Here is a 14,798-nt window from a genome sequence, read left to right as displayed (position 1 = left end):
AAACCCACCTTATATGAAACGTATGAAAATTGAAACATTTTAAGAAAGCCCAGTCTTTGTGATTAGCTTTACATTACATCAAACTCCAACCACAGGACTTTAGTGACAAAACAAATATTTTATAAAAAAAAAAAAAAAACAAGATTCATGCATAAAAAATCTCAAGTCTCAAAACCACCTTCTTTGGAGCTGCAGAGAAACATACACAAATTTCTGTTCAGTGGAAACCACCACACCACCAGAGTAGCTTTAACATCTGATGGCCCACGATATTTCATACCAAACAAATGTTGAATGAATCTCACAGCTGGAAGGGTTTTTCGTGTAGAATAAGTGTATGCAAATCCAAGCTTTAATTTTTTTATGCCACTGAAGTAAAGATGAATTTATTTTCAGGTCTTTTTTAAATCTAATAAAAGGTGCCAAGCATGGGGAAGGTGCAGAATGTGCAGAGCTGGAAACACGCATTATTTAACCATGGCATGAATGTGACAACTTATTTTTCAGCAGTCGTCGTGCAGCAGGAACAAACCTCCTTTGAGGTCACTTTGTAGTTTAAATCAAACGGTTAAAGCATCTTATGTGTAGTGAGAAGGAATGCGGCTTCGTCTGACCTCTGCATGTGATTTTCTTTTTCATTTCGTTTATTTTGCTCCATTCCCTCTTCTCACCCTGTACAGGTAGCGCCGGCACATCTGTTGTGTTTAACAAGAATGGCGATGCTCCAGGACGCTATGACCTGTTCCAGTTCCAGGTGACCAACTCCTCCGACCCAGAGTACAAGGTGGTGGGTCAGTGGGCGGACACCCTTCAACTCAGGGTATGTATATTCACTGAGGCTCATAAAGCAGAAGACTGGCAAATAGTTTCTAATGTTTCTGCTGAATCAAGACACAAAGGTTGCTCATGTAAAAAAAACCAACAAAAAAAAACCGAAGCATTCAGTTTGACAATATGCGTACACTATTTACATTTCTGACTTTATTTGTAGTCTGTGTGTTCTAAGATGCAGAAAATGAGCCAATAAGAGAGAAAGACATTCTCCAACCTATTTGAATAAATTTACCCAGCAGATAAATGTTTCGGGGATGTAATTTTAGCTGCTGTTGTTTTCTTGACATATGAACCCAGAAATATTAACAGACATGTTTTGGTTCACGTGTTGTCTTGAAATGTGCCAAAGGCCAGGTCCTACAGAGGCCAGACTTTAAAGAAAATGTTTCCATGCATAATTTAATTTTTAATGTTGTCTGCAGCTTTTAAGAGAAAAAAAAAGGAAGAGGGGAAAGAAACACGATGTGAAACTTGGCCATTTTAAAATTAATGTGTGAAAAGGGATAAAAGGATTTTGCCTGGTTACATTCACCATGTTATATAAAAGTTCTGATGCGTTTTGACCAAGAAAAGGAATCTTTGGCAAAGGCTTTAGTGGGACCTTGATAACAGCGATTGACTCTAAAAAGTAGAAGTAAGGTAACAGTGAGAGGAGGGTTTCATTATGCTTACACTGCATCTGTCAAAAACTGACTGCAAAAGAGTAGGAGAATAAAAAGGGCCTATTTCCAACAAAGATGCCAGTCAATGTGCTATATATTCAGTTTTTTAGGCAGGAGAGTTACTGAAGATGTTGATGTTGTTTGAAATTAAAACCTAAAATACTGCACACACCTTCTGTGCTGCTTGTGCAGCTCATTAACTTCCTTCAGACTTTATGGCTCATAGTCGGATTCTCTGATTGCATTCTGGCAGATGAAATTACACTGTTAGGGTAAAATTGTTTGGAAGCATATTTTTATGTATATAAACTCAAAAAACCTTGAAGATATTGAAGATATTAAAATACAGATTACATTTATTTTACCAATAAACATACCATTGTATAGATTCGTGTTTAGAGCTGGAAATAGGATGCTTTTTAAAATGGAAAGTTTGGAATTAAACCCAAATGAGTTGCTGTCACAACAACAAAATCCATTTCCAGTCATTCATTTTTGCATTCAATACACAAGTAGTTTGTTTCAGTTCAAAAAAAAGTATATTAAGATTTTTAAATTTGGCAACTGCGACAGACTGGCGACCTGTCCAGGGTGTACCCCGCCTCTCGCCCGGAACGTTAGCTGGAGATGGGCACCAGCACCCCTCCCGACCCCACTGAGGGACAAGGGTGTTCAGAAAATGGATGGATGGATGGATTGATAAATTTGGCAATTTATCTTAATAGCCAACAAGAAATAAATAATATTTTCTTATGGTTTTTTTTTCTTTTCTCATTAAATGCTTATGGGATGGTGGCTGACAGATGTAAACCTACAGAAAAAAACAAATATTCTGTAGGTTTTGTATGTTTTGAAGCTTTTTGATGAACTCCAAAACATACTAACACAAAATAAGAAATGCAACAGAAAGAAAAACATTGCAAACATAAAATCCTGCAATGACAGAAAATAGCAACAATCAACAAATCAAATGCAAATGAAAAATGCTGCAGTCACAGAGGAAAAAGCTGAAGTAAGCATCATTTTGTGACGTTCGGCCACTATATTCAGCTCATCAGACATTCTGATCTTAGATAAAGAGAAAGTTAGAAATATCAGTTTTCCAAATTATAACTTTGTCAAGGAAAACAAGCAATCCAAGCCACTTTGGCTGTATGTAAAAAGCAACTACCCCCAAAACGTATTAAGTTGCTTCACCACCTGTAGTGCAATACCTCTATAGGGTTTTATCAATAACTGCCAAAGCACATTTTCATCCACTTGTGTTTGCAGATGGAGCATTATTTTTTTTTTTTAGCATGGGCAGCTTGCTGAAGCTGAAAGTTATAACAAAATATCTAAATCAGATTGAAGTCCAGATTTAAAAAGGCCACTCTGCAACAAGTTTTGTTTTCTGAGCTTGTTTTTGACAATAAATTGAATGGCTTATCAACGGGGGGCAATAACTTTATCATATATGACGACGTTGGTTTGGATGAAATTTTATTTCTCCCATTAATAAAAAAAATAATAAAATAAAAATAGATTTTCTTTTTTTCATATTATGGCATATTGTCTTTGTATTATTTTAAAATTTGTTTTGTAATTTGAAAAATTGCAGTTTCATATATTTCATAGATTTAATTGAAATTATTTAAAAATATATTTCATGTTTATGACAGGTCATTACAAGACATATCATAAACGTGCTCTCTCTGCAACATGACCAATCTTTGAGTTCAGAGTTTAGAGTTCAGAGGTCAGGATAATCCGGTTTTTGCTCATGGAAAAACTCAGATTATCTTTAGAAATGAAGCAAAACTCGAAAGAAAACTACCAGTTCAAGGTGTCAAAAAACCTTGTTTCTGGCCTCCATGGCAACAGAGCTACTGGTCTCATTACTGTTTCCACATTGTGTGCGTCCAGGAGGTTTTCCCACACACCGCCATTCATCGTCCAAATAACAAATGGCACCTTCATAGCCCCTGATAAATGACAGATGATAATCTATTCGGACAGCTCAGAAATAATACATTTGTCACACAGACACACATCACAGACAGACTGCAGATGTGAGTGTGTGCAAGTGCTGACTAGGTGTAGGTCAGTAACTGTAATCACTGGCTACATATGGAGGAAGCATTCTGTTGCCTACCTGGACATATGTTTTATCCTACGGTGAATGCCTCTGTTGTGTCTGCTTCACCTGATAATGTTTGTTTTAAAGGCGCTTTGAGTGCAACAACACGAGGTGGAAATTAATTACACCATGCTGTGTGTTTGTGTGTCTTAAATCAAGTTCAATTAAAATGTCAGAGATGTGTAAAACATTTTTTTTTCATTTATTATATAACAAAATCCATGTTCAAATTCAGTCAGTGATATCTGACGATAGCAGAGCATCTCAACCTGGATATTCTTATTCACATGGAATTGAAATTTTTTTAATGTTTTTTTTTTTCTATATTAAGTTAATTTGATTGGTCTGGAGCTGTTCAGTCAATGATTTTGTGACACATTACAGAACAAATTTTGAGTTTTAATGAGCAAGTAATTAAAAATAAATGAACACATCTTCATATTAACTGCCATTAGTTCAATTTATACCTCTGCAACCAAGCATTTGTGTTTTTCATGGCCACATTGAAATTACAACCAAATTAGCAGCTGAAGCAAATGAGGGGAAAAGTCCTTGGACTTCCAAAACAATTACTTCTGTATGTGATAAAATTTTATTTGTCCAGGTCTTTTAACAAAGTAATATAATATTAGAGATCATTCATTATTTTAGGATAATTTTAGACCTAATGCTTGGTCTAAAATTAACTCCTTGAAGATTTGATTCAATCTTAAAACCTCTTGATTTCAATTCAGTTTAGTTGTTTTACATAGCACTGATTCACAACAAATGTCTCCAGGCACTTTATGAAAAGAGATCCAGTTTACAAACAGAAATATATTGTAAATTCAGTCCAGTCAAATGAATCGATTCAAAGCCATCCACATATATTCCAACTCGATTCTAACTATACCGCATGAGAATTTGTAAAAAAAAAAAAAAAAAAAAAAAAAATTTTTTAAAGAAAATCCAGCAATGAGGGACTGACTTTGCAAAAATCCCTCATACTTGGTGTGAATAAGGCAAGAGTGGAAAGGAAAAAAACAACTCTCTTTTAATGGGAACAAACCTCTATCAAAAACTGACTCGGTGAGAAATCTTTTCTTTTTTTAACAAAAAAGAGTGAAGCGTTAAAGGCAGCAGTAGCTCCTCTACTGGCTCCATCTTGGGAACAACACAGCTAAGTATACAAGGTCACATCTAGTTCTAAAATCTATGTGATGAACGAGGGAGCAAAAACTTTAACCCTAGAGAAGAGCTAGGGTTAAACACAGGAAGATCGAACCAAGCAAGTTATCTGCAAAAGGAAAGGATTACGATACTCAGCCGATTGCCCCCAGGCTCAGATATAACTTATATGAAGTGATGTAAGAATCGGTGTTTCCACTGAGTAATGTGTGCTGTTTCAACTTAGAGGATACAGTATAAATATAAGCCACAGAATATTTTTGAGCCAAGTCTCAACTTGGACCCTCTTTCAGAATCAGCGATTAAATTTTTCATTATTTACTAAGCTGCTCATGATACAGCAAACAAGACACCAAACAATTTATCCATTTCTGGCTCAATGTCTCACTTGAGGCAGAGACTGAGTGATGGTCCAGAAGGAGCAATCCACCTGCTTCTGGTTGAAAAACAGCCTCAGTCTAGAAGAAATGAGATTAAATTGTAACATTTTCTGATCATTAATCACCAGAATTCTTTTGAACACTTAATAGCAAAGATACACAGTAGTTCAGTGTGTTGGTACAAAAAGGTTTGAAAGGTACCGATTGTGGAAGGATTAAAATTATCATAGAAAACACAAACAACTATCATTTTATATTAAAAAAATCACAACCTGAGAAAGATCTGTGAAGCAGTTAGTGAAACTGTAATGTCACTTAAAATTTTTGCCTCACAGTCTGAATGTCTAAGAGAATATGAATATGAATATAAATAGAGATTCACATTCTTTTCAGCTGTGTCACTAAGGTTATGAAGAAGCTGACCTTTTGTTCAGTACAGGTCTGAAAAGGGAAAGAACTGGTGCAAATATAAATTTGTATTTGAATTTTTTTTATTGTACCATCAAGCTGTTTTTAAACATCGCCCTCCTGCTTTTTAAACAATTTATGAAACGGTGATAGGCAGCAAGGATTTTGAGCCCTTCTTAAATTCTGACATCGTGTCAGAAAGCTGAGTAAATTATTTCAGGCAGATTTAAAACTCAGTCAAGCTTTTCCCTAGAATCCTACTTTTGACTGCATTCCTTAAATAGTTTGACAAAGTGTTATTTACATACTTTTTTCTGGCGTTGTGCTGAACGAATATGAATTGCTATTGTTCAAATTAGAATATAATAGAAATAACCTTTATGTTCCCTCAGTGAGGAAATTCAGGTGTACCAGCATAAAGGTGACAGGCAAGTCAAAGAATGTAATCTTATATTCTCTCTCACATAAATTGTTTGTGCATATCCTTGAAGTGTGAATTTTATTTTTATTTCTTCTTATTTTCATGATGAAGATTAGGAACTGGACTAAATACTACCACTTGCGTAGAAGTAATGAAAAGTCTGACATGTTGAACCACACTTGTTTTCAAACCAAAGATAAGCATGCCTTGTTAATTCTAGTCATTTAGTTTTTTTAATTATAATTCTGCTGAAATGCATCTTTGAGGACCAAAGATTTGCTATTTTCAATTATCCAAGTAATGTGAAAGGAATATTAAGTTAACTCAGAAATTGAGGGAAGACATTTTAAGTTTTTTTTTTCTTTTTTTTGCTAAAGCTAAATGAAAGAGGTTTGTTTTCTTGTGTAGTTGTGCCGTTAAATTTAAGCCATAGAAATAAGTCCTTTGTATGTGTCTTATTGTCCAATGTACTGAGCATTGTAGGTGGTCAATCAGTGTGGTCCAGGAAACCAATATTGCATTCACATCTCAATAATATTCATGTCTGTGTTGCTCAAACTTTTTAAAGTAAAAAAAAAAAAAAGAATATGCTGTAGCATGCTCAATTTGATAATAACCTAAGCTCCCTTGAGTTTTCTGGACACGATTACAAATTTTGCACCATGAACATTGCTACTTTCACAAAAAGCCATGTATATCTCACATATGTGCCAGCGCTACACACTCACCAGAACTTAAATATTGCAGCAATAAAAACCATATTTATCTCACTCTGCGCAATGTAGACACTTCCCTCACCTTAACGTACCGGATGCTTTGAACTGAAAGCAAAGCTGATAGAATGACCTACTTTCTGGTTAAATCAGCTAATAATTATCTGTCAAAAGTAATGGGCACTCATAGAACATTGAAATTACTTTCCCAGACAGTCGTGTTTACAATATGAAAATGAAAAAAGTGAGCAGGACATTGATGTCACAACAAAAGTAATGTGGCACGTCCTAAAAATCCAGCAAATCATTGTAAATTTAACATTATTGATGTGTGCTAATTGAAAGTGTTGGCAAAAACAGACACTTCATACAAGTGAGTGACTTATAACATGAAGGTCAAAGATTGCTACTGACATCAGATTTAAGCTGTAGGAAGGTATGGTAAAGTTTTAATCAATCAAGATTCTGAAATCAGAACTACAGTAGCCTTCTAATTTCCTAGAGTTGATCTCAAAGCTCTAACAATCATCATCAGAATCATTACTGTCAGGCATATCACAGTCCTCTTTAGAAGCTGTAACCATAACAACAGCATCTGTATTTTGTTGTATGTATAAAATTCTTGTCTATGATGTTTAAAGTATTGTGTAAAATATGTAAATGCTAGCGGTCATTACAATCCCTACTACTAAACAGATACAAATTTGCAGCATGTGTGAACATTGTCCTACATGTTTCAAAAATGTTCTACCCAAGACTGTCCCATGGCCACCAGTTTGGCAAATGTTGCTCCAATTTTTTAGCAATCATTGCTAAACATTTAGTGTTGATTTCTGAACTGGAACTCTATTTATGAAATAATGGAGTTTCTATATTACGGCATTAATAGCTTATTGAAATAAGTGTTGAATTTAATAGGCATTCACCTTCTCCTCTTCTGACAGTCCTGCATCCGTGTGCAGATAGACACACATGGTGTCTTCATTACATCAACCGGTTGGTTTTACTTTATTTGTTCACTTATGTTTGTGGACATTTGTGGTTCATATGTTCAAAAACGTTTTCATTCATTCATTGATTCATTGATTCATTGATTCATTGATTCATTGATTCATTCATTCATTCATTCATTCATTCATTCATCCATTCATTCATTCATTCATTCAGAATGCTCTCATTTAGTGTGACTTCATTGCCAGCATCAACCTCCATGTTTGAGATAAATAAAAGCACGACAACAATCTTGGTGCATAAAAACAGTCCCAATACCACTATACCACTATATCAGCAGGAGTTTTAGAACTGCGGTGCAATCCAACTTGGACTTTTGCTGCGTGTGTTATGTAATAAAAGCAAAAAGGAGTGGTGAAAACCTGGAAAAAAAAAGGCCGTGTAAAGTTGAAATTTCTAGAAGCAAACTGTGAGACTTATCACTCACCACGACTGTCGTTCATTGACAGAGAAAATAGAGAATAGATCAATGACTTTTATGTCATTCAATTTTTCACACAACTTCATTCTGTGAACATGTGGTGAGAGTGTTTGAATAATATCAAAAAGTCGGATAAATACACTGTTATGCAAATATGAGTTTGGCTGAAGTCAACAGCACTTGTTCCATCAGCTTTTGTTTAACTGGAGAGAGTTTTTTTTATGTTAATTACCTCACTTCTCTTTCAAGAAATTTCTGCAGAAGCAAAGATCAGTGTGCTACAATGACTCATTGTTTGTGCTATTGCTCGCTTTTAGCTGTACAGCATTGACAATTTCCTCTCATTTATTTAGCTAATAACTGATACCAGAATTTCTTGTTCGTGCCTCTAAAGGCAGCCTAAGTACCACTGGTGTAACTTTGTACACCAGTATGGGAAATCATGGTTGTACCGATCATGAGGGGATCTGGAGTATTTGTGACACTTTCAGTTAAAAATGTTGAATCAATCATGTTTCACAAAACCCATGTTGGTGTCAAATGTAAAACAGGTCCCCAGTCTGTTGGAGATCAAGCAATTTATTTTAGTATCGTATCTCTGAGTGTTGATGTTAGATTTTTGCTTAATTCTGTTGATGTTCTGATATGCAGTGAAGCTGAGTTAGAGAAGCTTTTATCCTCCTGGTGCTTTTAAAGCCAAAGTTCAGAGCACTTTCAAAATAAATCAAAAGATCTGCTCAGAGTGGTATAAATTTTTTAATGCCTTTGCAAAATATGTAAATCCAACTCTCCGTTGCTTTTTTAGTTTGACTTGTATGTTCCAACTACAGCGTGATCTTAAATCATAAAACACCTCAAGGCCTTTGTGTTTATGACATTCTAACAGTGTTTGCTGCTAATGTTTCCTGCACTTTTCCTTTTCATGACAATATTCTGAATAGAAATAGGGTGTAGCTGAACGGTTGCATTTTACAAAACCAAATCCCATTCTCCTTCCTCCTCATCACGTATTTCATACCTCACCGGGTCTTGTATTAAAGCCTAATGTCTTTTGCATTTCACATTTATTTTTACTTCGCTGAACAAAGGTATTCTCTGTTGCTATGGTGATTTCAATTACTTTCAAGTATTAGAAAAGGCAATCCCCTGAATAAATTGGCAGGAGAGATCTTGTACTGTATTAATCCTTTCTTTTAGCAGTGGGAGGTTAATGTGTTGTGTTTGAGCGGCATATCGATGCCATGTGTCCTGAAAGTTTTCGATACCGTTTTTAATCTCTTGCATATCTCACAGTCACTAACTCCTCATCCTGTGTCACGTCTCTCCCAGCTGGAGGAGCTTCAGTGGCCAGATGGGGAGCAGGAGGTGCCCAACTCCGTGTGCAGTCTGCCTTGCAAAACCGGGGAGAGAAAGAAGAAAGTGAAGGGCATGCCATGCTGCTGGATCTGTGAGCTATGTGATGGCTACCAGTACCAGTATGACGAGACCTCCTGCAGATTATGTGCGTACTACATGAGACCCAACTCCAACAGAACAGCGTGCCAGCCCATCCCCATCATAAAGCTGGAGTGGCACTCTCCTTGGGCAATAATCCCCGTCTTTCTGGCCATGCTTGGAATCATCGCCACCATCTTTGTGATGGCGACATTCGTGCGCTACAATGACACCCCCATAGTGCGGGCATCTGGCAGAGAACTGAGCTACGTGCTGCTAACTGGCATCTTCCTCTGTTACATCATCACCTTCCTCATGATCGCCAAGCCTGATGTAGCTGTGTGCGCCTTCAGGAGGATCTTCCTGGGCCTTGGCATGTGCATCAGCTACGCGGCCCTCCTCACCAAGACCAACCGGATCTATCGGATCTTTGAGCAGGGCAAGCAGACAGTCACGGCCCCTCGCTTCATCAGCCCGACCTCACAGATCGCCATCACCTCCAGCCTCATCTCCATGCAGCTTCTTGGGGTGCTCGTGTGGTTCGCCGTTGATCCGCCGAACACAATTGTCGACTACGACGAGCAAAAGACGATAAACCCCATGCTGGCTCGAGGAGTCCTTAAGTGTGACATCACAGACCTGCAAATAATCTGCTCCTTAGGCTACAGCATCCTGTTGATGGTGACCTGCACCATCTACGCTATCAAGACCAGAGATGTACCAGAAGACTTCAATGAAGCCAAACCCATCGGCTTCACCATGTACACTACTTGCATAGTATGGCTGGCTTTCATCCCAATTTTCTTTGGCACAGCCCAGTCAGCGGAGAAGGTGAGTCATTTCTTTCTGCTGTGCTTTCTCGCTCTGTCACCACCCGTCCCTTTGTATCTCTCCCTTCTTTCTTTCACAATTTTTCTTTTGATTTCTGACAGGACTCGTTATGTTGTGTCCAAACATATGAGCACGCACAAGATGAAACAACCTGAAAACACACATTTACAGTTGCCTCGCAGAAACATTAATACTGTTTCAACCTTTCCGCATCCTGTTGCAAAGCAGTCGCACACTTCAGTGTCTTTTAGCGCGCAAGTGTGAAGTGAAAGAAAGCTTTAAACAAAATCTGCAGTGTGTGTCACACATACATGTATGCACAAAAGTATTCCTACCGCTAAAAAAATTATCATTTAAAATGAGATATATGAAATAAGATTTTGGCAAATATGGCAAAAAAAAATTGAGATGCACACGCGTGACCCATAGCAACAATGGAGGAACAACGCCGATAGCTCAGACTAAAGAATCTGTTAATGGGACAAACTGGCAATTATTCACTCAACAAATCTGAGCTTTATGGTACAATGATTTGGATGTTATCTTGTGTAAAGAAAGCCTAAAAAATATTAGAGTTCCCATTAATGATTATTATTTTTTTATTGATCTAGTGACTAATGTTTTGATGTATTGATTATTCTAAAATACATATTTTCCACCAACATTTTTCTAAATGTTTTGTTTGCATCTACAAAAATGTAAACAAATATAATAAAATAAAGTTTGCATTTTAATTTGGCTCCACCAACACATCAAAAACAATTGAAGCTAAGCTTTTATAATTAGCATGTTTACAAAAGAAATACATAAAACAACCGTGGGTTTTCAGAATGCCAAATATTTCAGTGACAGAATGACCTAGACCGATGTTCACAGACACTCCCCATCTAATCTGATCAAGCTTGAAAGAAGAATAGCCAAAAAGTAAAGTTTTTAGATGTTCAAATTGACATACCCCAAAAATGTGGTCACTGCAGTTGGTTTTACGAAGCATTATCTCACGGTGACTTGATACAAATCCAATACACACATCGCATTTTATTTGTAATGAAATTTGACAAAACATGCATAATTTTTCTTCCAGTATGCAACGTGTGTATTTCTTCTTGTTACACAATTGTCATGTGACAAAGTGTGAAAAAGGTTCGGTCATGTCGATCCTTTGCTGGACACTGTAGAGTCTACATGGATGACAAATGCTCTGACCGGTGCAGCAACCCACACTTGATTCTCGACTGCGCGAAGGGGGCCTGTGAAGGTGGAGGAGGAGAGGATGTCAAGCACCAAATTCTTGAAGCGCCTGAGGTGCCATTAGCCTCGCGCTTAGGCCCAGGGCTCAGCATATACTATTATTGCTTTCATCTGGAGAGGCAGACAGGCAAATGGAGGTGGAAGAGGAGGATGATGAGGACCTGGAGGAGAAGGAAAATGTGGAGAATGGGGGTGGCTTTGGGAGGGTGAACACAGTCCGTCTTTTGACAACTGCACTCAACGAAGCATTTGACATAGTGTGCTGCTGGAGTTGATTGAGAGGATGACATCCTGACCTTCTGTGTTAGTCGCTGCTTATCCGGGCTGTGGCTGAGCAGCATACAGATGCATTCATCTGCTCTGACTCGCGTGCCGCTTGGCGAAACCCGTAGTTACATGACGGAGCCAAAGGGAAGTTTTCCACTGACAGAATATCAATGCAGACAGGAAAGTGTTACTCCTAACCTTTTGAGAGACACACCGCTCAATATCCTTCCTGCTAAGCTCCCGCATGAGCTAGATCAGAAACTGATTTTCCTCATCTCAATTTGCGGCTGATTTCATAGATGAATTACACCCTCAGCAGCGATTAGGAGTTCATTATGTTACTCACGGCAACTAGTGAAGCAGTAATGTGTTTATCTTTCCCCTTTATGCAGTTAACTCTTTCTTCACACGCTGATCTGGATCACAGCACAGTGTCTCTGAGTGCTATGTCTTCTGTGAGTGCCGTTCTCGGCCACTGATGGCGAGAAGTGCCTTTGCACATGTTAGGAGCCAAACACAGTGAGGTCTTAAGGGGTTGTGTATGTTCTCGTTTCAGTCTACATGTGCTAAAGTTTTCAATGTGCATTTTTTTAGCACGCCTTTTGTTTAGAAAGTATTCTCTGCTTCATAAATTCTAAAATTATCCCTCTTCTTAATTGTGAGAGTAAAGAATTAGTGTAATTAGAGGATAGATTAGATTGATGCTGTGTGCATTTGTTAGAGTGTAAACCTGCACAAATTAATGTTGTGCATTTGACGGTGGCCTTGCTCTGTAAGTGTCTTGCCTGTGTTGTGTTTTTATGTGCAGATGTGAATCAACACCCACTCAGACATGAGTAATCTCACTCACACCAGGCTGCCTAATATCAAATGATTTATAAAACCCAAAACGCACCATGCCAGCTGCCTCTGACAGCCCCTACTTTTCAGCCACTCCTAATTGTCCAAGCACTGTGTTGTAACCAAAGATCCAACCAATCAGAAGGGTAAATTCGCAAAGTATCGCAATGATCTCTGTTTTACTGAATGTTTTGTACGTGACGCAAACGGCCAACTTTGGCATTGAAGTCACAAAACAGATTACACCAAATAAACACGAGCAAATACACCTCTGCATTCCAGTAGTTGTGGGAAATGTGGACCTTATTTGAACTTAATTGCAACTTTTCTTCAGCAACAAACACAGCAGACATATAACTTATTCATAAGAAAAAGAAAACTATTTTACTTTTGTTTTATCAGCGCAGGTTCTGACCTGATGAGGAAATTCTCAAAACTGTCAGAAAAACATCTGATTGGAGTAATAATGTCAGAATGGTGTTTATAAATCAATATGCTTCAGAATTCATGTCGAATGATGTATCCCTTTAAATGATTCATTCAAAGATAAAAGTGTTAACTTTTAAATTTTTAGATGTTTTTTTTCCATCCAATCTGTGTAACAACAGTTCTTGTCTTTTTTTTGTCTTAAACATAAATTTTTTTTTAATATAATTATAGGCAGATATTGTTGGAAGCACCCACAAACAGGTTTGTAAACATTTAACACCACCAAATGTATTTATAAATTCTCTTCTGTATATATTATACTGATGTCCATATTTAACACACATTTCACCTTGCTTTGATTACCTCATTAGCTTTAAACAAAGAGAAATATTTTATAACGCTTTCAAAAGAACACATAGGTTAAGGGGTGTACATAAAAATCAGAGTTTGGCACATCTCTCATTTCTGAAGTCACAGTTTGGCATGTCTTCATACAAGAGCGTTGGTTATTAAGGTGGGTGTTTGAATCTTGACACTCTGTGTTTGAAAACTCTTGCTGCGAAGACAGAAACTGTTTCCTGAGTTTCCCTGTTATCACAGATCAAGCTGGAAAAAGACATTTAAGGCTGACTGACAACACTAGATTAAAGCAGCATTATAGAAGCCTCTACCACATTTAAACCTTTTTGATTCCCACTTGAAAACAGAAATGGTGACTGACAGACAAATTAATTAATTCGGAAGCACCGTCAGAATACTGCAAGTTTTGCATGCATCCCTTCTCCACCGCACCTGAATGAAAAAGGACGAGTTACCCCCGCAGCACATCAGCAAGCTTTGAAAAATACCAATCATTAATTATTTATTTGATTCAGGTTTGATGAAGCAGGGATGCATCCAAAAGTTGCACAGCAGTGCCATTCAAGAACTGGAGTTACAGACCCCAGGACTAAACATTGGCTGGTTAACCAGGCTGACATTGGTATCTACTATGATCCTGATAGTCATTGAACTTATAGGTCCAATTTAACTTTTTTTAAATGAGTTTAAACATCGTTTTTTCAATCTCCAGTTTCGAACCTAAAACCTTTATTCTGACCAAACCTGATCTGAATGGTTGTATATTTCACCTTTTTAAAACACAGAATGTTATTATTTACATGCATTTTGGCATGAGACTCCTTATAATTTGCCAACCTTAAAACCTTGAGATAAGGGCTAGTAAGATCTGGACTACACTCAATTGAATGACATAAACAGTTTTGCTTATAGATAGCTTGCATTCAACCTTTTTGGACCTAGTTATGCTCAGTCAGTTACTCTGTGTTTTCAACTGTGAGAGCGACTGTGTTCTTCTTATTTTATTTTTTTTTTCTGAAAAGAAATTAGACTTATGTTGCACTTTTCTGACACGCTTTAAAACAAACTTCTCAAAATAAGTATAAATATATTCATTCAAGCCTTTAAAGCCACTGTGTCAAAACAGGATTTGGAAGAGTCGGGTGGTATGATAAAAAAAAAAAAAAAAAAAAAAAAAAAAAAAAAAAAAAAAATCCTAAAATACTAGGCCCCTTCAAAAACAAAACCCTAAAAAGACCGTTTTTTTTTTT

General features: G+C 37.1%; 1 protein-coding gene across 1 annotated transcript in view; it reads left to right on the top strand.

The window, feature by feature from the left end:
* The window catches only part of LOC106954883 (metabotropic glutamate receptor 7-like), a 118,677-nt gene that overhangs the window by 88,180 nt on the left and 15,699 nt on the right, over positions 1-14,798 (top strand). The window contains exons 7-8 of the mRNA XM_015044679.1: positions 681-820; positions 9,466-10,401. Of these exons, the coding sequence (XP_014900165.1) occupies positions 681-820; positions 9,466-10,401 (1,076 nt within the window). The remainder of the gene's footprint in view (positions 1-680; positions 821-9,465; positions 10,402-14,798) is intronic.

The sequence above is a fragment of the Poecilia latipinna genome, unplaced genomic scaffold, assembly GCF_001443285.1.
Source record: "Poecilia latipinna isolate Pla-1442-1.1 unplaced genomic scaffold, P_latipinna-1.0 Scaffold686, whole genome shotgun sequence".
NCBI lineage: Eukaryota > Metazoa > Chordata > Actinopteri > Cyprinodontiformes > Poeciliidae > Poecilia > Poecilia latipinna.
The sequence above is the reverse complement of the archived record's forward strand: the minus strand, read 5'-3'. Positions and strand labels throughout refer to the sequence as shown.